Source organism: Malaclemys terrapin, chromosome 10, assembly GCF_027887155.1.
Source record: "Malaclemys terrapin pileata isolate rMalTer1 chromosome 10, rMalTer1.hap1, whole genome shotgun sequence".
Lineage (NCBI taxonomy): Eukaryota > Metazoa > Chordata > Testudines > Emydidae > Malaclemys > Malaclemys terrapin.
Genome location: NC_071514.1, coordinates 4058686 through 4086029, shown reverse-complemented (window position 1 = coordinate 4086029; position 27344 = coordinate 4058686). Strand labels below are relative to the sequence as shown.

The 27344-nt window shown below is 45.0% G+C and overlaps 1 protein-coding gene across 2 annotated transcripts in view; it reads right to left on the bottom strand.

Annotated features, from left to right (window-relative positions):
• Positions 1-27344, bottom strand: part of ITGA11 (integrin subunit alpha 11) — a 153625-nt gene that overhangs the window by 73514 nt on the left and 52767 nt on the right. For both annotated transcript variants that reach the window (XM_054043016.1, XM_054043017.1), the window contains exons 3-9: positions 15346-15455; positions 12404-12495; positions 8905-9019; positions 6875-7002; positions 3781-3929; positions 2404-2548; positions 696-861 (exon numbers count right to left, since the gene is read on the bottom strand). In XM_054043016.1, the coding sequence (XP_053898991.1) occupies positions 696-861; positions 2404-2548; positions 3781-3929; positions 6875-7002; positions 8905-9019; positions 12404-12495; positions 15346-15455 (905 nt within the window). The remainder of the gene's footprint in view (positions 1-695; positions 862-2403; positions 2549-3780; positions 3930-6874; positions 7003-8904; positions 9020-12403; positions 12496-15345; positions 15456-27344) is intronic.

Below are 27344 nucleotides of genomic sequence, written 5' to 3'. Positions count from 1 at the left end.
CTTCAGAACAGGAAAGGCCAATTCCTCAGCTGGGTTAAACTGGTGTAAAATCACTGAAGTCAAGAGAATTACACCAATTCACACCAGCTAAGGATCTAGCCCAGTGAATAAATATGGCAAGTTCTGCCTGTGTAGAAGTGCCTCATTTTCTCACAGGTGTCCATACAGTTACAAAGGAATACAGGTTTAGACGATTGCACCTTACATATGCTATACACACCCAGAATATGGTGACTTTTGACTGCTTATAACATGGCCAAATCTGAATGGATTTTCATGGGGTCAGTAAAAGGCAACAAACTGACTGCCAGACTATCCCCCGGGAAATTTCAAAAGCCTGCTGGAAGCATTAAAGATCTTCGAATAAAAGTTGCAAAGATTTTTTCATAATGGAAAATGTTAGGCAACCTTAATTTGGGAATTGCTGCTCCTCTTATGTCGGAGGTGCACGCGATGTTCCACGCACGCGATGTCTTTCAACGCATAGACAAATGCAATTGTTTTAATTAACAAAGCATGATGTTATTAATGTTAGGAAAATGCCCAGCAGACTCCATTCTAGTTAGGTCAAATGTTTGGGTTGGCTAACAAAGAAACACACAGGTTTATCCTAAAACTGAAGATGGTCTGTAGGAATATGTGGAAGTTAGAAACACTATAAACCTGTTAGAATGCAGGAAATGTACATCACTCACCTTCCAAACTAAATATCCTCTCTCCCAGTGCATCCACAATATCCTTAAGTGCCGCTTCATCTGTGACATTAAAGAAGTGCTTGTCATCTGGATCACTTGCTATGAATTTTATTTCTTTCAAAAATGCTGCTGGGTTGATTCCTCTTCTATTATAATACCCCAGAACCTGGATGTGAAAAACAAAAATAAGTTGTCTAATGTTTCCACATAATGGACATAGCGTTCCCAAGATGCCAAGGGGCAGGTTTTCAAAAGAGAAGCCTCCCTCTACAAAGGTGCCATAGACATCCATAAAATCAGTCCCTGCATTTTGTACTTGCAATTCAATTACAGGCTGAGATCAGGAAATGAGTGTGATGGGTTGGGTCACAGAGACCCGCTTGGGACTGTCACCTGACGTGCTGAAACTACCTCTGAGCCCCTTTTCCCTGCCAGCTTGGGACTCCAGAACCCTGCCTTGTTGAGCAGACACGCTAGCCTGCTGCAACACAGACCCAGGTCTGGTCTACGTCCCCAAAGCTACAGACTTCAACCAAAAACTGCTCAGCAAGTTACCTATCTCCAGCACCCAGACACCCAGCTCCCAAAAGGATCCAAACCCCAAATAAATCCATTTTACTCTGTACAAAGCTTATATGGGGTAAACTCATAAATTGTCCACCCTCTATAACACTGATAGAGAGATATGCACAGCTGTTTGCTCCCCAAGGTATTAATCACTTACTGTGGGTTAATTAATAAACATAAGTGATTTTATTAAGCATAAAAAGTAGGATTTAAGTGGTTTCAAGTAATAACAGACAGAACAAAGTAAGTTTCCAAGCAAAATAAAACAAAACATGCAAGTCTAAGCCTAATACATTTAAGAAACTGAATACAGGTAATGAACTGAATCACCCTCAGAGATGTTCCAATAAGCTTCTTTCACAGACTAGACTCCTTCTTAGTCTGGGCCCAATCCTTTCCCCTGGTACAGTTCTTGTTAGTTCCAGCTTAGGTGGTAAGTAGAGGATTTCTCATGACTGGCAGCCCCCTTTGTTCTGTTCCACCCCCTTTTATATCTTTGGCACAAGGTGGGTATCCTTTGTCTCTCTCTGGATTCCCACCCCTCCTTCTAAATGGAAAAGCACCAAGTTTAAGATGGATTTTAGTACCAGGTGACATGATCACATGTCACTGTAAGACCTCATTCTCCATTCTTTCAGGGCTGGCCTGCAGGTACCCAGGAAAGTTTGCGAATAAAAAGAGCCATTCACAACCAATTGTCCTAGTTAATGGGAGCCATCAAGATTCTAAACCACCATTAATGGCCCACACTTTGAAGTCCTATTGTAACTATGCAGAGTAATACTTCAGATTTCTAGCTTTAGATACAAGAATGATACATACATACATATAGGATGAACACACTCAGTAGATTATAAGCTTTGTAATGATATCTTACAAGGGACCTTTTGCATGAAGCATATTCAGTTACATTATATTCACACTCCTTAGCATAGTTCCATAAAACATATGGAGTGCAACGTCACAGTGAGAAGCACACTGGGATAGGGGGCCTGGAGGGCTAGGCAGCCTAGCTGTTAATGCCCCTGTATTGTTACCGGTCTGTACCCATTTCACAGATGGGGAAGCTCGGGCAGATGCCAAGCTTAGTGGGTCACTATAGAAGAGCTACAATATATTGTTAAATAGGAGAGTGACTTACTGCCACAGCATATCTGGTGACATTGTCCTTCTCACTGTTTTCAATCACCTTCTCCAGGTCTGGGCTGTCATGGGATTCCCCATCGGTTATGACAATCATCACTTTCTTTGCTCCCTTTCGCCCACCTTTCTGAAAGGCTTCTGAGCTGAAAGGAAAAGGAAATATTGGGCGGTGCAGAGCAGCAGGCTGGCTGCAAGAGGTTTCTTCTGATCAGAACATAGCTTAATATAGATTGCCATGCTGGGAGTGTTTCACATGCGTCACATTGGCCTGTGCCACTTACATGAAAAACCCCTTCTCTTGGCTGATCTCCGGTTTAACCTGAACAAATTGCAAGATTCTCATTCCATTCAGATCAACAGGAATCTACTCCGGGGTCGACTCACAAACCACAAACTGTTATTTTAATGGGCCGCGAGTTCTTAAATTAAAAAGGAAATCTAACAAAATACGGGATTCTCGGAAAGCTTTTTGGTGTTAAGAAGCAATATTTCCTCATAGTGGAACCACTTGTAATCTCCCTGTGGAACAACTCCATTAAATCAGAGGACTTGCTCCAGGTTTACATCATATAACAGATCAGAATCTGGCTCAGTCTTTGTATTAAAAAGTGCCCACAAATTCGGTTATAAATTAAGGGCGATAGTGCTGTGGTTTAGTGGTCAATATTCCTACTAATCTTGCACCACTTGCAATTCTGCAACAAAAGAGGGAGAGACGGGGTGAAGAAAAAACAAGTTCTGAACTGTTGACTGGTTCTGGTCTTTATAGAGCTCTGCTGCGGCGTGTTCGCGTTGCACTCTCAGATCAGAACTCCTCCAGCCACTGTGCTGGTTCATATTTCCGGTTTGACTCTGGATCTGAACAGTGCAACCCAAGTTAGGTTCAGAAAGCGGTAGATATCCCTGACATAAATGGGCCTGAGTCCTTTCCTCCTGCTCAGCACAGAGCATGCAGAAAACCAGCTTAATCAACAGGTTGGGGATTTCCCTGGTCTAGTGTAAAGCCATCACAATAGCCAGGTCTATGCCCCCTTATCCCAGTCCCAGGATAGAGGTATGTTGGGAGTGGTAATGCTTGGCTCGTGGAAGACGCCCCTGGGGACCACTGGGCAGGGGCTGAAATGATCTCGCCAGTTTCAGAAGTCGGGGGATGTCACGCTGACATACAGCAACTCTTGATTCCCTCCTCCTGGGTTCGGCTGCAGTGGCGGATTGAGGTGGATATATTCTGTTACAAAGTATCGTTATGGCTTTGTCTGGAAATATCCCCTAGTTCAGGGGATTGTTTAACTTTTCAAAACACCTGGAAAGAACGAAAGAACAAACGAAAGAAACTTGTAATTAGAATAAATGTGAGTCCCTATTTGTGATTTACCGAGCAAATTCTATCCCGTATGCCGTCCTGGTTTCTGTACCTCCTCTCTGCTCTATGTGACTAGCAGCTTCCACCACATCTTTTACAGACCTGTAGTCATTTAAATGAAATTCATGCACGACGTCTTCTCCATACTGAACAACTCCAACCTAGGAATTAAAGGAGCATTACAAAGGATGCACATACCACACATCATAGAAGTCACCGGAGAAACAAAGAGCCTGTTTTAGTGATCAAGTAGAATTTCAGTTAATATACAGTATATAGTTCTACAGAACGTACTGTTGTATGATTTACTAGAAATGTGGGGATTAGGAGTCGGGGTGTGTAGTAATGGGGCCATCTGCAATGAAACCAGGTTTTTCCATACTTACATTGCTTCTGTGCTACAAGTAATTGGACTAACAGGTATGTCTACTGCTGTGATAATAATATAGGTTTATTTAGTGACCTGCACACAAAAAAGTTCACCAGGGAACCTTACAATTCAGACACTGAAAAAGAGCAAGGTCACATAGCTGTTCGTGTGTGAGTGCACACACAAGAACAGAAGTTTTTTTGCAGGTACACCTGTTGCATAGCCTCAAAACTAGCTGCAAATGTCTCCGAATTCTGTGTAGGGAAAGCCAACAGCCCAGCCGTTCCTGAGCCCAGGGAACAATGAAGGAAAAAGGAAGGCAGGAAGCTGTTGGTCTTTTAATAGTGCTAGAGGTTTGGCACTGACAACATACATAAGCAAATCCAAAAAGAGTTTGCAGTAGCATCTCTGCCAATATTAGTGTGGAAATTAATTGTAGTCCATTAAAAGTGCATGAAGATAGATCAGCCACTAAACAAGTTCTGCTCCAAACAAGAAGATCTGGCAAACAAACTGTTCTCAGCCGTATTTCTGCTGGGACTTAGATACTAGAATCCATCCTTTTGTAAGGGGAACTTTTGGATGTCTTTTTACGCGTAACTGGCAGAGAAGACTCTATTTCAGCGTGTTCTCACCACAGTCATCTCTGCCCACAGTTAAAGTTAAACTCAGTCAAATTCTGCTCCATATTTCCCCCCAAATGACAGTTGGCAATACAAAGCCAGCATTAATCGTGGGTCCATATTCTGGCCAGCTATCACCCATGCTTAAACTGCCAAGGGAAGAGGGGTGGTGGTGTGGTTGGGAACCAAGGTGTTAAGTTGTGCAGACCAGGTCCTCTGGCCCCATAATGCTGACCTGTGTCTTCTCTTGTTGAGGCCGTACAGGGTGGCTCTTTGTGCAGTTTTGGGGACTCAGAATTGGCTGAAATCCTTATGTCGTATTCCCCCCACTCTGACTGGCTTCTCAGTCACAAACCTAGGTCCCAACATCAGCCATAATGGGCATGTCTACAAAGCAACTAGACACCTGCAGCTGGCCCATGCCAGCCGTCTCAGGCTCGCGGGGTCTGGCCGCGGGGCTGTTTCCTTGCTGTGTAGACGCTCAGGCTCGAACTGGGGCCCGGGCGCTAGGACCCTGTGAGGTTGATGCGTCCCAGATCTGAGGCTCTGGACTGAGCACAGAAGTTTACACAGCAATGAAACTGCCCTGTAAGGATCAGGCCTTCGTCTGCAGCCAGATTAAAAGAGCAGTTGAGCAGGAGCCATTCGCTTTGAAGCAGGAAGTCACATCCTCACATTCCCTCTAAATTGGGGAGGGATAGCTCAGCGGTTTGAGCATTGGCCTGCTAAACTCAGGGTTGAGAGTTCAAGCCTTGAGGGGGCCACTTAGGGATCTGGGGCAAAAATCTGTCTGGGGATGGGTCCTGCTTTGAGCAGGGGGTTGGACTAGATGACCTTCTAAGGTCCCTTCCAACCCTGATATTCTAATATAATATCAGGCCCTTAAAAAGGAAACCCCATCCTAATGGCACCCACTATCACCAGATAAAGAAACAGATCTTAACATGGTTAAAGAACACTTAGTTTGATAGCATCTGTCTGTCGAGAAATCACTTCTCAATAGTTATGGTTGTGAAATCCTCATTTCTTTATTGTTTTGTCATTATGGTCCCTACTTCCCTATTGTTTCTCTGTATGGTTCTTTAATTGTTTCTGTCTGTTACATAATTAATTTTACTAGGTGTAAATTAATTAAGGTGGTGGGATAGGATTGGTTAGAGAACTTTGTTACACTATGTTAGGATTGGTTAGTAAAATTTTAGTATAATGATTGGTTAAGGTACAGCTAAAAAGGAATCAAAGACAACTATATAAACTGAGGTCCAAAAGGAAGTTCTTTGGGAACCAACTCCAGGACACAGCCCCAAAGATCAGAGCTGCCAGACCTCAACCCTCTGCCAATGACACAGTGCAGAAACTGGAGTCCCCCACATGGACCTGATCCTGCCTGGCCATCAAGAAAAGTTCATCTGTTTTATTGGGAGTGTGAGCACTGTATGTGTAGCGTGTGCCTTCCGTTTTAGGTGATTGTTAATAACTAGAGGTTATTAGGTTATTACTGTGTAAAGCTCTTTCACTGGTAAAAGACCCCGTAAACCTGCAAAAGATTAAGTCCTGAATCCACAGGGAAAGGGTGTTTTCCCGGAGCCCACCGAAGGGTAAAGTTAGGTGCTTTTCACCTGGGGCACTAGGAACTGGGTAAAGGTGGGTGCCCTCGAGTGTGTGAGCAACAGAGAATTTTGTGTGGGTAACAGCCCTGCAAGCCGGAGTTGGCTGGCACGGGCCAGCCATGGGTTTTTCTTTGCAGTGTAGAGATAGCCAATAAGACCCAGCAAGAAAATGATGGAGTACTCTCCACAGCTGCTACAAACTGCATAAACACAGAGCGATGCTGATTGAGTTTCACATAACTTAACCATCCTCCTTCCTTCCCATTTCATTGCGTGGGTTGTTCCTTACTCAATATTTCAGTTAAGAACATTAACGTGAGCAGTATTTCCATTGGCTCAGCTTTCAAATACATACTCTGCAGGTTTATTCTGGGCAAGCGCCTTGCCAAGCTGCAGTATATTGGCACCAAAGGGACATTTCTCCTAGGAAATAGAGCAGGAACATCTGTATCGCAAGGATGAACAGAGACGTAAATGCACAGAGTGACCAGGGACGTGCTTACCTGTATCTGACCAGGCCCAATGTAAAACTTTTTCAAGATGTTTATCAGGAAATGTTGCACCTCAACCCAGGGATATATGCTGTTCGATCCATCCAGAACGATGATTATGTCCATGTACGTTTGGCATCCTGTGGAAAATACACAGCATATTATTGAAAGACCTTGGCAACAACTGCAAAGTGGAAATTTATGGCTTTATTCCCTGCAGCCAGGTACTCGCTCTTGTGATTTGTGTGAAAAATCTGATTTCAATCAGACTTAAAGACCTTCAGGTCACATTCGCTTAAATGAAATCGAGAGAGCCCACACCCCTGGTTAGCTCTGGCAGGAGAGAGCTGGAGAACTTTCTAAGAATAATATTGTACATAAGCAATCTCAGATTGCCGGCTCCGATTCAGATTTGGACCTCCATCCAGTGTATTAGATTACTTCAAATGTTTAGGGCCCGATTCTGCCACCATTACTCATGTTGAGTAGTACTTTACTCTGTGAGTCATCCCTTTGATTTCAAGGGGGCAACTCGAAGAGGCCCTTAAGTGCTTAAGCATATGCTTAACTTCAGTGTGAGATAAGCACATGCCTACGCACCATGCAGAATCAGCGCCAGCAGGAGGTGATGCACCCAGTGGAAGTGTGGGAGAATCTGATCCTGGCATTGTAACTTCCTGGGCCAGGGACCATGCCTTCTTCTATGGTTACCCAGCACTCAGCACATGGATAGTGCACAGGAAATAGGTATAGATCAGTATTTGCTCCAACTAAAGAGAAGGGGAGCTTTTGCCACAGTAAAGATTAAGCCAAAAAAAAAAAAAAATCAAGTGAGGACTTCAGCATTTTGTCCAATAGCAACACATTACGAAGGACTGATCAAATGAGCTGATGAAAAGGAGGCAGTGGATTGGTCAGTTTCCTTTCTGAAGCCTGCCATTGTCCAGTGTTATCCTTATGGCTTTCTTTTATGCCCTCGAATTTTATAAGAATGAATGACGTGTCTCAGAGAAATGTTGGGGGAGCAAAGGATGGACATGCCATGAGTCAGTGGGTACATGATACTATCAAAAAGGTCTAGTGAACTCATAAATCACGGGGAAGGGAGCTTGAGTGGTCTCATATCAACTGCTCCAAATGGAAGGAGGACTTTATATTTCATGCTTGTTCAATTATTATTTTAAGATAAAGTTAGGCTTGGTAATCTAGTTTCTTCCAAGGCATCAGTTACACTTCTCAATGTGATCATAGCAGCATCTCTGATTGACAAGAACGTCTGAAATGACATCATCAACTTGAACGAACGGGGCACCAATGGGAGAAATTCATCCTACAACATTACATTATAAGAGGGGAAATTTAAAGAAAAATACGGTTAAAATGTTAGTAGGCTCTGAATTCACTCCCCTCCATTACCCAAAGAAACCCCAGCTCATCAGCGGCCTGTTCAACAGGATGGAAGCCAAAATTCCCCCAAAAGAGGGTGTTAATGTTGGCAGCTAAATAAGTGGCTTGATTTTTCAGAGGGGCTGAGAACCCAGAACCTCCACTGAACCCAACAGCAGCTGTGGATGTTGAGTGACCATGAAAATCAGGACACTTATTTAGTGCCTAAATATGGAGCCAGGTGGCTGACTTTACGCAACCAGGTTTGAAAATACTGGCCAACATTTTTAGCTGTTGTTATGCAAATCAGCTTTGTTATGTGCAGCCAATGCCTGAATTCTTTCCCTCTTTTCCCTTCCCAGTACACTGAAGGGTGCTGATCAAATATGCCGGACACTTATTTCTGGTTTTCGGAGCATAAGGTGCTTCGTCTTCCTCAAGTGTCACTCAAAAGGAAAATGTTGGCCAGATGTCTGTGCATGTAATCCCCTTTGGGTTGCCTTTCTCGAATCATTTCCTTTGCTATCTTGCCTCCTTTTAAATCCTGACTTCACTTTGTTTTCTCAATGGCACGAAGTGATTAAAGAACAAAATTTCTATTTAACTTCAAAAGCAGGGTTTGAGTTAGAGGCTACATAACAGATTGCGTCTCATACTCTGGAGAGCAGGAGCTATGGTCTTCGAGAATCTGAAGTTGGAGTTCACCCTGGAGCACATTCCCGTGGTATAGTAAGAGCTTCCGCACTCATGGGACCAGAGAGGGCTGCAAGCCTGTAAAGAAAATTGGGAAAAATAAAACATCAGTGAGGGGTTGAAAAACTGCCACTTACTTAGCCTCTGTTTTACAGGCGATAAAGATCTATAGCGAAGAATCAGAGATCTGCACCTATGTACGACTTGGGGACTATTCTGGCCAAACCCCTCCAATGCCAGCTCAGCCTGCAGGAAGAAGCACACTACGTGGGCTTTCTCCAGAGCAAATTACGATAAGACTTTAGCCATTAAGAACATTGTGCGCATGTGGAGAAGACAGCCAGGGGTGTCACAGATCCTGAAGGGGGAGCAGAAAGTAGAAAGAGAGGGAGAAAATGGCCTAAGTAAGGAAGTGACAAGTATTTTCCTTTCTAAAATATGTGAACTCTTGGGATGATTGGGTGTTTGTGGGCTATGCTGAGGCAGATTTAACTTGCAGGATGTTGGCTCATGGCAAGGGTGTACTAGCATTTTATCCTTCTGTTTAGGAGGAGTTCCCTGCCGGCTTTGGGCTGGATTTAGAAAAATCCTCACCTCGTCATATCAGGCTCTAGATCTGTATGCATTGGCAGTGGCAGCAGACAGTGTGGAGACAGCAGCTTGCCAGGAGTCAGAAATGGCAGTATCAGAATGGCAAGAATGTGTGGAGCCAATTTGCATGATCCATTTCTCAGGAACCTAAGGGGATATCTACATCGCATTGTAAAGCCAGCTCGTTGGGACCCAGGCTTGGGGACTTGATGTTTCCAAGCCTGTGTTTGAGCTTTGCAATCTGGGCTTACAATTGCTGGACGTGGGTTGCACAGCCATGCTAACATGTCCATACGGCCTGAAAAAGCACAGGACAGATCTGTACAGACACATGCCTAGAACCCGACCAGGGGTATTCTATTTGCTACCCAAGATCCATAAACCTGGAAATCCTGGACGCCCCATCATCTCAAGCATTGGCACCCTAACAGCAGGATTGTCTGGCTATGTGGACTCTCTCCTCAGGCCCTACGCTACCAGCACTCCCAGCTATCTTCAAGACACCACTGACTTCCTGGGGAAACTACAATCCACCGGTGATCTTCCAGAAAACACCATCCTGGCCACTATGGATGTAGAAGCCCTCTACACCAACATTCCACACAAAGATGGACTACAAGCCATCAGGAATAGTATCCCCGATAATGTCACGGCAAACCTGGTGGCTGAACTTTGTGACTTTGTCCTCACCCATAAGTATTTCATATTTGGGGACAATATATACCTTCAAGTCAGCGGCACTGCTATGGGTACCCGCATGGCCCCACAATATGCCAACATTTTTATGGCTGACTTAGAACAACGCTTCCTTAGCTCTCGTCCCCTAACGCCCCTACTCTACTTGCGCTACATTTATGACATCTTCATCATCTGGACCCATGGAAAAGAAGCCCTCGAGGAATTCCACCATGATTTTAACAATTTCCATCCCACCATCAACCTCAGCCTAGACCAATCCACACAAGCGGTCCATTTCCAGGACACTACTGTGCTAATAAGCGATGGTCACATAAACACCACCCTATACCGGAAACCTACTGACCGCTATACTTACCTACATGCCTCCAGCTTCCATCCAGGATACACCACATGATCCATTGTCTACAGCCAAGCTCTAAGATACAACCGCATATGCTCCAATCCCTCAGAGATAAACACCTACAAGATCTCTATCAAGCATTTTTAAAACTACAATACCCACCTGCTGAAGTGAAAAAACAGATTGACAGAGCCAGAAGAGTACCCAGAAGTAATCTACTACAGGACAGGCCCAACAAAGAAAATAACAGAACGCCACTACCCGTCACCTTCAGCCCCCCAACTAAAACCTCTCCAGTGCATCATCAAAGATCTACAACCTATCCTGAAAGATGATCCCTCACTCTCACAGATCTTGGGAGACAGGCCAGTCCTTGCTTACAGACAGCCTCCCAACCTGAAGCAAATACTCACCAGCAACCACACACCATACAACATAAACACTAACCCAGGAACTATCCTTGCAACAAAGCCCAGTGCTAACTCTGTCCACATTTCTATTCAAGGGACACCATGATAGGACCTAATCACATCAGCCATACCATCCGGGGCTCGTTTACCTGCACATCTACCAATGTGATATATGCCATCCTGTGCCAGCAATGCCCCTCTGCCATGTACATTGGCCAAACCGGACAGTCTCTACGCAAAAGAATAAATGGACACAAATCTGACATCAGGAATCATAACATACAAAAACCAGTGGGAGAACACTTCAACCTCTCTAACCACTCAGTGACAGACCTGAAGGTGGCAATTTTGCAACAAAAAAACTTCAAAAACAGACTCCAAAGAGAGACTGATGAATTTAAATTAATATGCAAATTAGATACAATTAACTTAGGTTTAAACAGAGACTGGGAATGGTTGGGTCATTACACTAATTGAATCTATTTCCCCATGTTAAGTTCTCCCCACACCTTCTATGGGTCATCTCGATTATCACTTCAAAAGTTTTTTTTCTCCTGCTGATGCTAGCTCATCTCAATTGATTGGCTTCTTACAGTTGGTCTGGCTACTCCCACCCTTTCATGTTCTCTGTATGTATAAATATCTTCTCTCTGTGTGTTCCATTCTATGCACCCGAAGAAGTGGGCTGTAGCCCACAAAAGATTATGCTCAAATACATTTGTTAGTCTCTAAGGTGCCTGTTCTTTTTGCGGATACAGACTAACACGGCTGCTACTCTGAATACTGCACTATATAAACCTTCTGACTCACGTCTGCGGTTTGAGCTATGTCTACACTGCAAAATGACAAGGCTGGACCCAAGTCACAGCGGGACTTGGGATCTGACGCATCCACCCTGTTAGCAGCATCCTCGGATGTGGGTCCTGAGTGCTCGCTGTCCCGAGTCAAACTGATTTGTGTGTGGACGGAAGGGGAGCTTGAGCGCCAACTTGATTAAGAGCCTGTGTTCTGTGTGTAGTGTAGACATTGTGACCCTATGAGCCCCTTAATGCCAACTAGCAAAGGCTTCATTTTTCCATGCACAAAAGGCGGCACGCCGCAATAGAAGCCAAGACTGAAAGCTTGATCCATGAGGTCAACAGAACATTGACGTGAAATGTTAACTATAGGTGTTTGTAAAATGCATTTTCCTTTGGCAGGCTGGAGAAGCTGCTGCCATCTTGGAAAGTGGAGGTCTCGCCTTTATATTCATAACTGGATAAAACAATCCTGTTGGGGTTAAGTTAACGAAATAAACGACAGACAAATAGCAAGAGGAACGTTGCTGCAGAGATCCTGGAGAGAGACTCAATATACTAAAAAAGCATCAGGCAGTTTGCATATTAAGAGCCAATTATTGATAGACAGTATCTTATTTCTTACCAGAAAGCTCTTGTCCTTGGGGTTTGTGGTCAGACTCAGGCCAAGACGCATGTTATCTTTGCGCTCTGACACATTGGAGAGTGTTACTCTTCCTTGAGAAAGAATACCAAGGTTAGACGCACTGTATCATCCAGCAGGGTGCGGCTAGTACACAGGCTTCTGAAATGTTTTTATACGTCACGGCTGGACAGCTGGCCGAAGCTTTACCATTGTGAAGGAAGCACCTTGGCAGACCACAAGCGGTCAGAAGAATTGTAACACAAACCAGAAAATCCCACATTTTTATTGTGCCACCGTGAGTATCCTAGTAAGTGTAAGAACAGATCCAGCTGAAGGACTGCAAGACATCTTGATCTTGTTCATGTCACAGAGCCTGTATTTTAGCTCAATAGATGCAACTGCCATGGAGCCAAGATCTCAGACTATCCCTGGATGGGCTGAACTGACAAATAGAAAAAAAGTCTTCTAGGGAATTAAATAATGAGTTAAAAACCTGGACTTCCTACCAAATAAGCCTTAGAAAAACCTTTGAACTGGTCTAGCAAGTAATTGCGGGTATGAAACACGTGCAGTTGCCAATGTATATTTGCAAATTTATTCCATTTCTTAAAATTGAGGGAGTCCCACAATTCAATGCTTTCATTTGGCTAATGGTAACATCGTTTAGCTTCATCAAAAGAAATAGTTTCGTCTCTTCAAGCCTCCAGCATGTGGTTAGTGGGGGTGTAAACACTAACCTGCCGGGGTGGTCTGGCAATTTTAAATGCTCATGGGACTGTGATTGTACATCTCTTGGGCACGTGGGCCGTGCTTCGCTGGAGTGCACGTCTGAGCCTAAAGGTGGGAACTGAGGAGAAAACTGAGCAATTAATGGGAAGAGCAGGAGACCTCTTCTTTCATCTGGGGCCTTGCATCAGCCTCTCTCTCAAGGCTCTTGTGGGTTTTTAAACGGGAAGGAGCCTGAACCACAAATCCATCCCCAGTCCCACACCCCAGACTCTGGGGGAGGATAGAGCCTGAGCTGAACTTGGTAGGTTGAATACTAGGCCCATGTAAAAAGATTGATTCCTGAACCCTTGAACTTTGAGAAAGCTCCGACATGGGGCGGTGCCAGATGTACATATCATGCCTCCAGCCCACCTACAACTTAAAGGATATTTTCTATTGTAACTGGAATTGTATTTGTTCATAATCAATTACAATTGGGAAACATAATAGGCGGGACTGGCCCTCCTGCACTCGGCACAGATGGGGGTGGGGCTTAAAGCCACTTTTATGCCTTCCTGATTCTGTGGTCACTGGGACAGTATTGAGGTGCAACTTAGAGCAGTCTCAGGGTTGCTCTACCTTGAGCTGGCTGGTCACAGCCTCCAGCAGATTGTTTCAGCACCTGGGAAGCAGCTGGCTCTCAGTCAGAACCTACTTTCACTAGCCACACCCCAGGTGCTTAGGGTAGGGACAAGCATGCAGGGCAGGGTGTAGGAGGTGCTATGCTGGTCCTGTGCCACCTGGGGATTCTTCAGGCCAAGAACATCCCAGCCAGGGAATCTCAGACACATTAGACCTCTGGAGGGCAGGAGAATGGATCTGAATATGGTGGGGCTGAACTTTTCTGCAGGATCAGTGCTGGAGGGGGAATGAAGGGCAGGGGGTTGTACATGAAAGTAAAAGTTCAGGTGGGGGCACTAGCCACTTGGAAGACCCAAGTTCAATTCCCTGCTCTGCCACAGGTTTCCAGTGGGATCTTGGCCAAGTCACTAGTCTCTCTATGCTTCCGTCCCCCTCTGCCCAATGGGGGATAACAGTCCTGCCCTGCCTCACGGGGGGCGGGGGGGTTTGAGGATAAATACACTAAAGACTGAGGTGCTCAGACACTATGTTGATGGGGCCATATAAGTACAGTACCTAAGACAGATAGGATGGGGTGACTTCCCCTGGGATGTGGGGGTCTCTCTGAATATGGAGGGTCCCCCCTGTGTGTGTAATCTTAAGGGTATGACCAGGCTCCTTATACTTTATAAACAAATGCCCTGCCTGTTATAGGTAACACTTCTGATCATTGACTCTCTAGGGATTGTTTTTTTTTCATTTTTACATTAATACTGTGTGTTCACACTCGGCCAGAACAATGAAATGGAGCCGTCAGTTTCACTTACTTCCCAGTCAGTTTCACTTTCTGTCCCAGTGAGATAGCATTGAGGCTGCACACAGGGCAGAGGAAGTTTTAAATCCTTCCCAACCAAAATCTCTGGGGCAGAATCACAGCTGGTGTAAATTGAAAGAGCTCCATCTGGGTCCCGAACAATTCACACCCGCTGAGGAGCCCCCCCAATGCATTTTACAAAGATGGAAACTTTTCCTTTCATTTTAGGTTAGGTGACACAATAGGGTCGGTGCTTCAGCTGGTGTAAATCACTTAAGGGTCTGACCAGGCTCCTTATACTTTATAAATCCATCAGGGAGTGACACGCATTTCCACCAGCTGAGGATCTTTGTTTTTTTTTAAAAAAGCAAAACTTGAGAGCAACAATGAACAGGGACCACCGCTGGAACCAGTTTGGCTCTTTGATTCTGCTCCCTCTGGAGACTGCACAAGCATTTTAGTCTCGTGAGATTTAGTATTTCTTAAAGCCCCAGCTCCTGCCGTCACATGACTATATGATTATCTCAGCTGCCATTTCAAAAAAAAGCTTGAAAACATGACTGGAGTGCACCTTTAAAGGCTCAAAAGACAGAAGATAAATAAAAAGAAACACACACATGCACACACACACACACACACACACACACACACACACACACACACACACACACAGTATTTTATATATGACTTTAAAATCACAAGATTTTGTATATATTATCTCATGATCTGTGTCCGCCTAACTCATAACTTTCTAGCACGCAGGCTAGCTGTGCTGCGTAAGTGGCAGGGCATGTGGTACCTAGGTTGAGTTTGGTGCAGTTGCTGTTAGTCTCGCCATTCACCGGACACTTGTAGACGTCTCCAGTCTTCAGCTGTCCATTGGTTTCATAGGGGGCTCCCACCACCAGCCTGGACAAAAGAATGTTTCGTCATGACATGAGCGGGCACTTGCAAATAACACACATTTCAGCACCAAATCCAGAACCACCACATCAGAGAGACACCCAGGAATGGTTCCAATTATCATTTCTTGAGAGTTCCAAAGAAACAATCTACAGCGCTGGCGAATTAACGCAGACAGAAAAGAAACACGCATGGTATTTGTTTGAAGGAAACATCCCTAAGATTTACATGATTAAAGCTGGACTTAAATGAAATACTTTTTGTTATGTGAAAAAAAATGTTTCAATGGACACAAATTCCCTCAAAGTACTCAGGAATCCATTTTTCTCCTCTGTGAACTGAAACCAATGGATATAAATGAGGGTAGAATTTGACCCTGTGTTGTATACGCATTGAGGCTGCAATTCTCCAATCTACCTAAACGATATGGATGCCCATCACTTGTAATGCGAATTGGATCCCTAATCCCATAGGTGGCTTTTATCGATAGGCTGAGATGTTCAGAGAGAGCAAGCTCAGAAGCTGGCAAATACTGACATTTTAATGGCTCCTTCCTACCACATTTGTATTATTGCCACAATAAATGACTTCATAACTTTCCATTCTTCACTACCGACTGTGAATTCATCCACAGTCCACGGGAATCCAGGCTAAAGTTTGTTGTTCAAACATCCTGACAACCTGGTAGGTTAATAACCTTGGGTGGGAAAAAAGCCAACAACTCATGCCCCTTAAATATCCCCTACCTTGTTATGACATGTGAGGGGAAGCGTTCTCCACCTCTGAATAGCCAGAGGGGAGATGCGGTCATTCTCTGCATCTAACCAAGTAGCAAAACAAGTAATTTGATCTAACTTCTCTACCACAGCAGGGAACATTAAAGTATTATAAACATGAATAATTTCTGTTTGAAATTAAGATCTAAGAGAGATGGAGGTGAGTATTTAAAAGAAATGGCATGAAAATCAGAAGAAATAAAATTGCGGCCAGGGTCTGTAGACTTGATGATACCTTGCAGGAAGACAACAGGACTGTAAGTCTGGTGGGCCAGCCATACCAAAGGTACAGAAGTTCAGGTACCTAGGTTATATAGTACAGGATAATGGTGACCTCAATGACAAACTTACAAGCAGAACAGGAAAGGCATAAGTGAAATGGAGAGATGTGCGTGGAATGATCTGCAATAGGAGAATGCCTTTCAAAATGCTGAGATGGACGCCTGGAGTGACAAGGATGGACCATGTTCAGAACTAACGAGTTAGGGGAAGAGTGAATGTGGTACCAACTATAGAAAAGCGGAGGGAATCCGGCTTAGATGGTTGGGGCATGTGAAAAGAAAATTGGAAGAATATTGAAAAATGGTTCAGAGTGGTAGCCGTGTTAGTCCGTATCAGCAAAAAGAACAGGAGTACTTGTGGCACCTTGGAGACTAACAAATTTATTTGAGCATAATCTTTCGTGCGCTAAAACCCACTTCATCAGATGCATGCAGTGGAAAATACAGTAGGAAGATCTATATATACACAGAGAACATGAAAAAATGGGTGTTGCCATACCAACCCTAACGAGACTAATTGATTAAGGTGGGCTATTATCAGCAGGAGAAAAAAAAACTTTTGTAGTGATAATCAGAATGGCCCATTTCAAACAGCTGACAAGAAGGTGTGAATAACAGCAGGGGGGAAATTAACATGGGGAAATAGTTTTTAGTTTGTGTAATGACTCATCCACTCCCAGTCTTTATTCAAGCCTAATTTAATGGTGTCCAGTTTGCAAATTAATTCTAGTTCTGCAGTTTCTTGCTGGAGTCTGTTTTTGAAGTTTTTTTGTTGAATAATTGCGACTTTTAGGTCTGTAAGTGAGTGACCAGGGAGGTTGAAGTGTTCTCCAACTGGTTTTTGAATGTTATAATTCTTGACGTCTGATTTGTGTGCGTTTATTCTTTTGCGTAGAGACTGCGTTTGGCCAATGTACATGGCAGAGGGGCATTGCTGGCAAATGATGGCATATATCACATTGGTAGATGTGCAGGTGAACAAGCCTTTGATACTGTGGCTGATGTGATTAGGTCCTATGATAGTGTCCCCTGAATAAATATGTGGACAGAGTTGGCAACGAGCTTTGTTGCAAGGATAGGTTCCTGGGTTAGTGTTTTTGTTGTGTGGTGTGTGGTTGCTGGTGAGTATTTGCTTCAGGTTGGGGGGCTGTCTGTAAGCGAGGACTGGTCTGTCTCCCAAGATCTGTGAGAGTGAGGGATCGTCCTTCAGGATAGGTTGTAGATCCTTGATGATGTGCTGAAGAGGTTTTAGTTGGGGGATGAAGGTGACGGCTAGTGGTGTTCTGTTACTTTCTTTGTTGGGTCTATCCTGTAGTAGGTTACTTCTGGGTACTCTTCTGGCTCTGTCGATCTGTTTCTTCACTTCAGCAGGTGGGTAATGTAGTTGTAAGAATGCTTGATAGAGAACTTGTAGGTGTTTGTCTCTGTCTGAGGGGTTGGAGCAAATGCGGTTTTATCTTAGAGCTTGGCTGTAGACAATGGATCGTGTGGTGTGGTCTGGATGAATGCTGGAAGCATGTAGGTAAGTATAGCGGTCAGTAGGTTTAGGGTGGTGTTTATGTGACCATCGCTTATTAGCACTGTAGTGTCCAGGAAGTTGATATCTTGTGTGGACTGGTCCAGGCTGAGGTTGATGGTGGGATGGCCATACTGGGTCAGACCAAAGGTCCATCTAGCCCCGAATCCTGTCTTCCAAGAGTGGCCAATGACAGATGCCCCAGAGGGAATGAACAGAACAGGTAATCATCAAGTGATCCATCCCCTGTCGCTCATTCCCAGCTTCTGGCAAACAGAGGCTAGAGACACCATCCCTGCCCATCCTGGCTAATAGCCATTGATGGACATATCCTCCATGAATTTATCTACTTCTTTTTTGAACCCTGTTATAGTCTTGGCCTTCATAACATCCTCTGGCAAAGAGTTCCACAGGTTGATTGTGCATTGGGTGAAGAAATACTTACTTTTGTTTCTTTTAAACCTGCTGCCTATTAATTTCATTTGGGTGACCCCTAGTTCCTAGTTCTTGTGTTATAAGAAAGAAGTAAATAGCACTTCCTTATTTACTTTCTCTACACCACTCATGATTTCATAGACCTCAATCATATCCCCCCTTAGTCGTCTCCTTTCCAGATTGCACCAGTGCAAGGCAGCAGCAATACATGGGAGCATCTGGCCACGTATGTCTATGATCTGGTTACTCTCCTTCACAGATTTGTGCAGTTCAAGGTCCGCACATTGTTTATGGTTTAAGAACTATTATGCAGCGCCCTCAGGTTTCTCAGTTAAACCAGTGGTTGGCTCACGTTTATTATTCCTCCCTGGGTCTTTAATTGTATAAAATACAGAATCACAGCTAGAAAAGGTCACTAATAGGGAGCCTTCTACCGCACCTGTGTCCATTTGTGGGATAGGCTCTGGGTTAGGTTAGGCCTTCAAGGTCCAGCCCTGTGTCGGGATAACGGAGGTGGAGGAATTGGCAGGCACCACCTTGTTACCCTTTTACATGGTGAAGCGTATCCTCCCCCTGTTCCTGGCCATTTTTGTTGGCCAACACAGAGTGGTGAGATGGAGTCACAGCTGAGCTGCCCTCACCAATGCCCTTATCCCCTGCTTTGATAGTGCTAGCATAAAGTGGTAGCTCCATTCTCCAGTCACACTGTCACTGGGGCACCAGCAATAGGAGCTGGGTAAGGCTAAGATTCTCCCTTTTGCAGTTCCATGGGACTGACACAGCCCGTCCTGCCAGATGATATCTGCTGAGATAGCAGGAAGTCCTCTGCATCCTCTCAGCTAGTGGCCCGACCAGAATGTCCACAGCCTCGTAGACAGCAGTGCAGGCTGCAGCCTTAATGCCAGAGGTGGTTGAAACTCAGAATTTCCATTCCGCAAGAAATGCCGACGTTGCGGCATTTGGAGCAAAACCAAAACTTTTCAACCATTTCCCATGAAATGAAATTTTTTAAAACATTTTTGGTCCATTGAAATGTTTAGTTTCAATGTTGATATTTTTCATTGTCACTTTTTAAATATATTATAAAATAAAATTAAAAAAAATGAAAGAGACAAGGTGGGTGAGATGATATTTTTTATTGGACCCACTTCTGTTGGTGAGAGAGACAAGCTTTCGCGCTACACAGAGCTCTTCCTCAAAGTGAAGTGGCCAGTTCATCTTGAATTGTCCCTCAGAGTATGTGCTAACTACTTATGCTAAACTAGCTGTTTGATCTTAGAGACTAACAAATTTATTTGAGCATAAGCTTTCATGGGCTACAGCCCACTTCTTCGGATGTAGCCCACGAAAGCTTATACTCAAATAAATGTGTTAGTCTCTGAGGCTACATCTACACTACAGGGGGGAGTTGATTTAAGATACGCAAATTCAGCTACGTGAATAGCGTAGCTGAATTCGACGTATCGCAGCCGACTTACCCCGCTGTGAGGACGGCGGCAAAATCGACCTCTGCAGCTTCCTGTCGACGGCGCTTACTCCCACCTCCGCTGGTGGAGTAAGAGCGTCGATTCGGGGATCGATTGTCGCGTCCCGATGGGACGCGATAAATCGATCCCCGAGAGGTCGATTTCTACCCGCCGATTCAGGCGGGTAGTGTAGACCTAGCCTAAGGTGCCACAAGTACTCCGGTTCTTTTTGCGGATACAGACTAACTTGGCTACCCCTCTGAAACCTGTTTGATCTTGTATTCAGCTGTCCCCCATGGATTGAAGAGCTCTCTGTAGCTTGAAAGTGTCTCTCTCACCAATGGAAGTGGGTCCAAATAAAAGATATTCCTGGGCAGGGCCGGCTCTAGGCACCAGCCTTCCAAGCATGTGCTTGGGGCGGCACTTCTCAAGGGGCGGCACTCTGGCCCTTTGGGGGCAGCTCTTTTCAAGGGGTGGCACTCCGTGTTTTTTTTTTATTTTATTTTTTTTGCTTCGGCGGCGGCACTCTGGATTTTTGTTGTTGTTGCTTGGGGTGGCCCTGTTCCTGGGATGGCTGGTTGTGGTGTCCTTGAGGCCACAGAGCAGGGTGACGTGTTTTCCTTTTCCTTTTTTTTTTTAATTAGTTGCTGTTTGGTATTTGTATTTTGTATTTGTATTTTCTTTTAACTACATGTGATGATCAGTGGGTCAGGGAAGCATCCAGAGCAGAGAGAGCACCCTGGAATGGGGACACCCTAGCCCCTGTCCTAAGAGACCATGACAAGGTTGGGGGTCAAGCCCCCCAGGAATCCTGGGCCCAGCTTTGTTGGGGTTACAAGGTCTCTGCCACCCAGGAGAGTGGACGGGAAGCCCTCAACGTCAGGCAGGCCTCTGGGTAAAGGGAGTGGGAGCGAGGACTCAGAACCTTTCGCTAGCCCACTTCACCGGGGTCATGTATAAGCCCGGAACGTTCCTAGGGGACCATTCCCTGCTTACACTTGGATAAGTGACACCTTTCAATCCCAACCTGTAAACCCTGGATAAATATTCAGCACTGAGTATCGGCTATGGGAATGTGGAGAGCTTTGGGTTAGGAACTCTATCGGTGGTTTCAGAAGCAGCAGTAACACGCTTAAATATGCACATGCTTGTCTCCACATCCAGATCTGTAAATGAACAGAAACCCTTTTGTTCTGCGTGGTGCTATACAACAGCTGGAAAAACAATGAGCCTCAGCACAGCTGTATTGTGTTATAGTAGGAATGATTATCTTTTTGTAACAACATTGTTTCCAAAACGGCATTAAGAACTAATTCTTTAATTCCCTTGCAGTAAAACAGGGTTGCTCAGCAAATCGGACACTCCAAAAGTCTAATGAGCATGTTAGGTTTTTAAAAGAAACATTCCTTGTTATTCCACTTCGCTAATAAGGAGACTAATTAGGAGAAAGTAATAACCATCTAGAGCCACCATCAATAACTCAGGCATCGTCTATACTACAACTGCTCTGCCAGTAGAGCTGAACCGGCAGAGCCCCCAGTGTAGACACAGCTTTTGCCAACTGAAGGAGTTTTGTCGGCAGAGTAGCACCACCTCCCTGAACGACATTAGCTGCCTCTATTCTGGGTTTTTGCTGGTGTAGCTACGTCAGCTAGTGGGTGTTTTTTTTCCACACCCCTGACCAACACGACTATGCTGACAAAAGTTTGTAGTGTAGACCGGGCCTCCGACTCAATCCAAACCACACTTTCCAGAAGTTGAATGAAATCTGGATAACTCCCCACACGCCGCCAGGACTGGGAATTTCCAGGTACTGTTAAACTTCTATCTAGCTAGAGAGGGAGACTGGGCAGAGAGGCCATGACTTTGGGGGTGAAAGAACAGGGATCCTGGTAGCAAAGAGACAAACCTCAAAAGATGGGTAGGGTCTTGCCTATAAAAAGAAAGAGGTTCAAAAACGGTGTTTGGTCCATTTCTAATTTTTAATCACACTCCAACCAATTCCCCACGAACAAGGGCAGTTATTTTCATTTTAGATCTTTTTGCTTCCCAAAGAAGAAACAGAACTTTATGAAAAGTTCTCTGGAGTGCTTCAGAGCTTGGAGACTGAAAAAGATCCTTCCACTTCCACATATAAAGGTCCGGCGCTCTTCTGTTAGTAGTTACAGAGTTCAGTAACGAGCTGTAATAGCATCTCCCAGAGTTCATCATTTACACAAATTCATTCTCCTAAAGCAATACTTAGGGCTCCATGTCTGTCATGGAGGTCGCAGAAGTCACGGATTCTGTGACTTTCCGTGACCTCCGTGACTTCTGTAGGGGCCAATGTGGCTGACCCCAGCACTGCCCAAGCAGCTGGCTCCAGGGCCAGCTGCTCAGGGGGCCCTCAGGATAGCCACACAGCCACTGCTGGAGCGGCCCTGGGGAAACCACACCAGTCGCTGCTCCGGTGGCCCCTGGCCATGGTCCCAGGGCAGCCGGAGCAGCTGTGGTCTGCTGGCACCAGCAGCTGGTGTCACCGACCCCGGGCGCCCCCCACCCCCCCAGCAGCAGCTCCTGCCATCCCCTCGGTGCTGTGCCAAGGTTTAATCACAGGTATTTTTAGTATAAGTCATGGACAGATCACGGGTCCTGAATTTTTGTTTATTGCCCATGACCTGTCCATGACTTTTACTAAAAATACCCATGATTAAATCGTAGCCTTAGCAGTAGTCGCACCAAAGAAAACCAGCTTCGGAATCAGACCACTCCTAACGTCCTCAAACACTTTCCTACTGGGGGCATCTTTCCCTTCAAGGCTCAGCTAAACGAATACTTATCAACAGCTCATAGTCCAATACTTTAACATTGCCGACTATCAGGCCTAAATGTCTCTCATACAAACACAAAAATGTCACGGCTCTAAAGCAACACATTCCACGTACCTCCCAGTCAATTTCACAGCTTGAAGCTACAGGGAAACCAAAAATATTTACAGACACAACAATAAAGGTAATGAAAATCAGAAGCTAACGAAAATAGCATTTCGTCTCTGAAATACAATGGCATTGTTTTCCACTTTGGATTAACTTTAAATTGTCACTGAGCTGTAGTCACCAACTGTACATGGAAACTTGGCAGCTAAAGAAATGCTTTCCCGGCTATTTAAAAGGTGGACAGAGTTTTAGTTACAAGAGACATATGCATGTAGACTAATGTTCACAAGAGCAGTTATTAGAATGTGGTAATCATGTAATGCTTCAGTCTCAAGTCGGTTAGAAGCCTGCTTGTATTATTGTGGTTTATGAAGTCATGTGCTAGATGCTTGTCTAAAAATAAGATCCTGTCCCAAATCAGCATGAAAACACATCTGGGAAAGGAAACCAATAAATAACAACAAAAGGAGCTAATGAGAGGGTGCCACCCTCAGCACAAGTCAGCCACAGTAGTTGTCATCTCCGTAAATTGTTCCATGGCAGCAAAACTCAATGCATGACATTATTTTTTGTTTGTTTCCCGTTAAAGCTGTTAGACTCTCCTGTAGCGTAAGAGGGTATTTCGTGTTTCCAGCGACCAACTCCGGCATACAAAGCAATGCCACGTGTCAGCTATTGTCCGAGTCCAGGCTCCAAGGGCCTTCAGATCACGTTTTAAAGGCTTGAGGGAACCTGGGAACCAGAAGTGACCAGCACGTGTGTGATGGCCACCCAGTTCAATGCACAGCCTGGGGCTGCAGGTACTTGGCACGAGCCCCCGCCGGGCCGATCACAGCGTTCTGAACTGTTGACTGGCATAAGGCACTTCGCGCCAGCTGCAAATGGTGCATTGGAGAGATTAGAGCAGTGATCAAAACGGGCCTTTCTGAGTCTCCAGCTGGCAAGACGGGTCCCAAAGAACAACCTGTTACTGTCACGTGACTGGACATGGGTGGTCATGCTTTGTGGTCAGAGCGGGAGTCAGGCCTAGTGCTTAGAACAGGAGTTAGTAGCCAGGAATCGGAGCTCAGGGTCAGAACTGGAGTCAGAGTCCAGGTGTCAGAGTCAAGTGTCAGAGCCAAAGTCTGAGGTCTGGAATGGGAACCGAAGGTCAGAACCAGGTCAACTGGAGTAAGGAAAAGCAGGGGCAAGGCTGGGGCCAAGCCAGGATCTGGGCTGGAACAAGGCGAAAACAGGGCTGGGAACAAACAAGCAGCTACCACAGCCGAGGGTGAATTCTTTGAGCAGTCACTGATCTGGAGCTGGGCTTAGGAGCTGGTCTGCTGACTCTTATAACCAAGCCTAGCCGCAGGCCAGCTGCGCTCGTTAGGTTGCCCAGAGACAGGCCCTGCTACAGGTGCTGCTTCCAGGCTAGAACTGCGGGCCCTGATTCCCAACAGTTACACAGAATGGGGCCAGATGGAACATTGACATCTATGGAAAATACTGAGCTTGGGAGGGAGAGGAGGACAATCGAAGGGGCAGAAAGAGACACAAAAGGGTTTGGATGGGAGGGTGGGGGGGAGCTCTGGAGGGGATGAAGCTCCAGGAAACTGAGTAAATAACTGTCAGAGCTGACACAACAGACCTGGATGGTTTCATTGGTTGGGATTTTTAAAAGCCCCTAAGTCATTTAGCAGCACAAGACCCATTGGCTTTCAGTAGGATTTGGGCTTCTAATTGAAAAATCTCACCCATGTGATATGGATGGGGGGAAGGAGGGTCCTCTGCTTATCCGACGGGGGAGCCACCCATGTGTAGTGGCAGTCAAAAAAGCTAAGAGAATGTTAGGAACCATTAGGAAAGGGATAGAGACTAAGACAGAAAATAGCATAATGCCACTGTATAAATCTATGGTACACCCACATCTTGAATACTACACGCAGATCTGGTCGCCTCATCTCAAAAACGATATATTGAAATTGGAAAAGGTACAGAGAAAGGCAACAAAAATGACTAGGGGTATGGAACAGCTTCTGTGTGAGGGGAGATTAAAAAGACTGGAAAAGAGATGAATGAGGGAGGACTGATAGTAGAGGTCTATAAAATCTTGATTGGTGTGGCGAAAGTGAATAAGGAAGTGTTATTTTCTCCTTCATATAACACAAGAACTAGGGATCACCCAATGAAATTAATAGGCAGCAGGTTTAAAACAAACAAAAGGTAGTACTTCTTCACACAATGCACAGTCAACCTGTGGAACTCCTTGCCAGGGGATATTGTGAAGGCCAAAACTAGAACAGGGTTAAAAAAAAAGAGATACGTTCCTATTAGCCAGGATGGGCAGGGATGCAACCCCATGCTCTGAGTGTGCCTAGCCTCTGTTTGCCAGAAGCTGGGAATGAGTGACGGGGGATGGATCACTTGATGATTGCCTGTTCTGTTCATTCCCTCTGAAGCACCAGGCACTGGTCACTGTTGGAAGGCAGGATACTGGGCTAGATGGACCATTGGTCTGACCCAATATGGCCATTCTTATGAGCCAATAGCCCATGTGGCCCATACCCACTTCCTGGTGGCCTGGCTCTGGTGGCGGTGGCCCTCAGCCACATGTTTGCAGTAGTACTCAATGCCACAGGACACTCTCCTGCTTCCAGGATCTGAGTCTGAAACTCTGGGGAGGTTTGTGAAGCTGGGCTGAGTTACAGGTTTGCCAGTTTTGTCTCAGAACCCCCAGGAAATGCAAATGGCGGATGATTTCAGTGGGAAACCAGCCCCAATGGCCAGGTTTCGCCTCAGCTTTGCGTTGAGATTTGGGATGTGTTCAAACCTAGTTTCACTAGGCTATTCTCTGTCAATGCAGAACAGGTCCCTGCAGTCCATTCATCAACATTTTCTCAGCAGACTTCTCTCAGAGTATTCTGCAGCCAGTTCCTGCTGTTCCATCTCCATTCCCCTTGGCTTCCCCTTTAATCCTAGCTATGCACCCTTGGATCACCCTCAATAATTCCTCTCGCTCCTTGTATATATTTATAATACCCCGATTTAGGGACTGATCCTAGACAGGCAAAGCTGCCAGCAAAGGCAGCAGGATGGGGCCTTGGGTCATTGTTTGGCCAATAAAGGCGGCTTCAGAAGATAAACTCTTTTGAAATGCTTATTCGCGGGTTTGTTTTTCAATTGTGCAAAGAAAAAAAGTCCCTCTCCTGACTGAGCATGCTGCTGGCCTATATCTTTATAGGTTCAGCCTGAGCCTATATCTTTATCCATAACCCCGAAACTCCAAAGAACACAAGGTTTTTGGTAGGAATGAATTATACATATGTTGCATGTACAGATCAAATTTTGAAATGATGCTCTCCGGTTTTGCTCCTGCAAATTGTGAGTACAAGTTGTTGTGGGGACAATTTGACATCGACAATTTAATGGACTGAGGGTTCGAACCAACTCCTGTTGAAGTCAGAAAGAGCTTTTCCATTCACTTCAACAGTGTGGGACTGGCCCATCAGATTTCTAAAGACCTGAGGGCAACTGCCAGACAGCCACAGGTCTTAGCTGTCTAGGTGACCTGAACTGCAGATGCAAAAATGATTATACATGACAATGTTGTGATCTACAGGTTTTATTGACTTGAGCTTCAGATGGCCACATTGGTTATGCTCACTTAAATGAGTGCTATCAAGTCTGAAGCCACACCGCCTTGTCATGTATTCTGTATGTGCCTCATATATTGCAGAAAATCTCTTTGAGAAAATGTATGAGAGAGTTTGACAGTATTTACTGGTACACTTTTTCTATCCCTCCATCTGTACAGCCAGGCTACTTTTGTACCATGAATCCAACACTAATAACGTTTTAGAAACCTCTAAAAGCCATCTACACATTGCTGTCTAACCAAATTTATTGTTTTTGAATTCTGTGTCCAATCAGCTGCCCATCTCCTATGGGAACAATCCCATTGGAATAACAAAGCCCTTTGGGAAAGTAGCGATAAAGTTACCAAACTCAATATTTTTTGATTTTCCAAAAATGTTTTGTTTAAACTGAAAAAAATCAGGAACGGAAGGTACGTCTAGCTGGTGATTTTGGAAGGCAAGAATTAAGAATGAACAAAGAAGCCACTATTCCTTTCACCGGGGGTTTCAATCAGTGGAACACTTAATCTCCTGCAGTACAAATTCAGTTGCAGCTAATTTATTCAAGATGGAGAAACTACTTATTATGGAGAGTCAGGAGAGGGAGAGAGTAGTGATAGAAAACTTTAAATTGACTTGGGGAACTTTGTGAGAAAGTGGGGAGGGAATGGACTTGAAATGCCTGCTGTACACTAGCAATGGTCAAAAAAACCCTCCAGAAGCGACAGGGAGAGAAACAATTCAGAACTTTAACAAAGGTGTCCATCACTTTATACGAGACTGAGGGCAGAGCGCGGCACTGGGGGAGCAGAAAATCTAAACCTAGATATGACAACAGGTCTCTGTGTAGTCCTGGGAATGTCATGGAATCCATTGGCCTTACTCTGTAGTA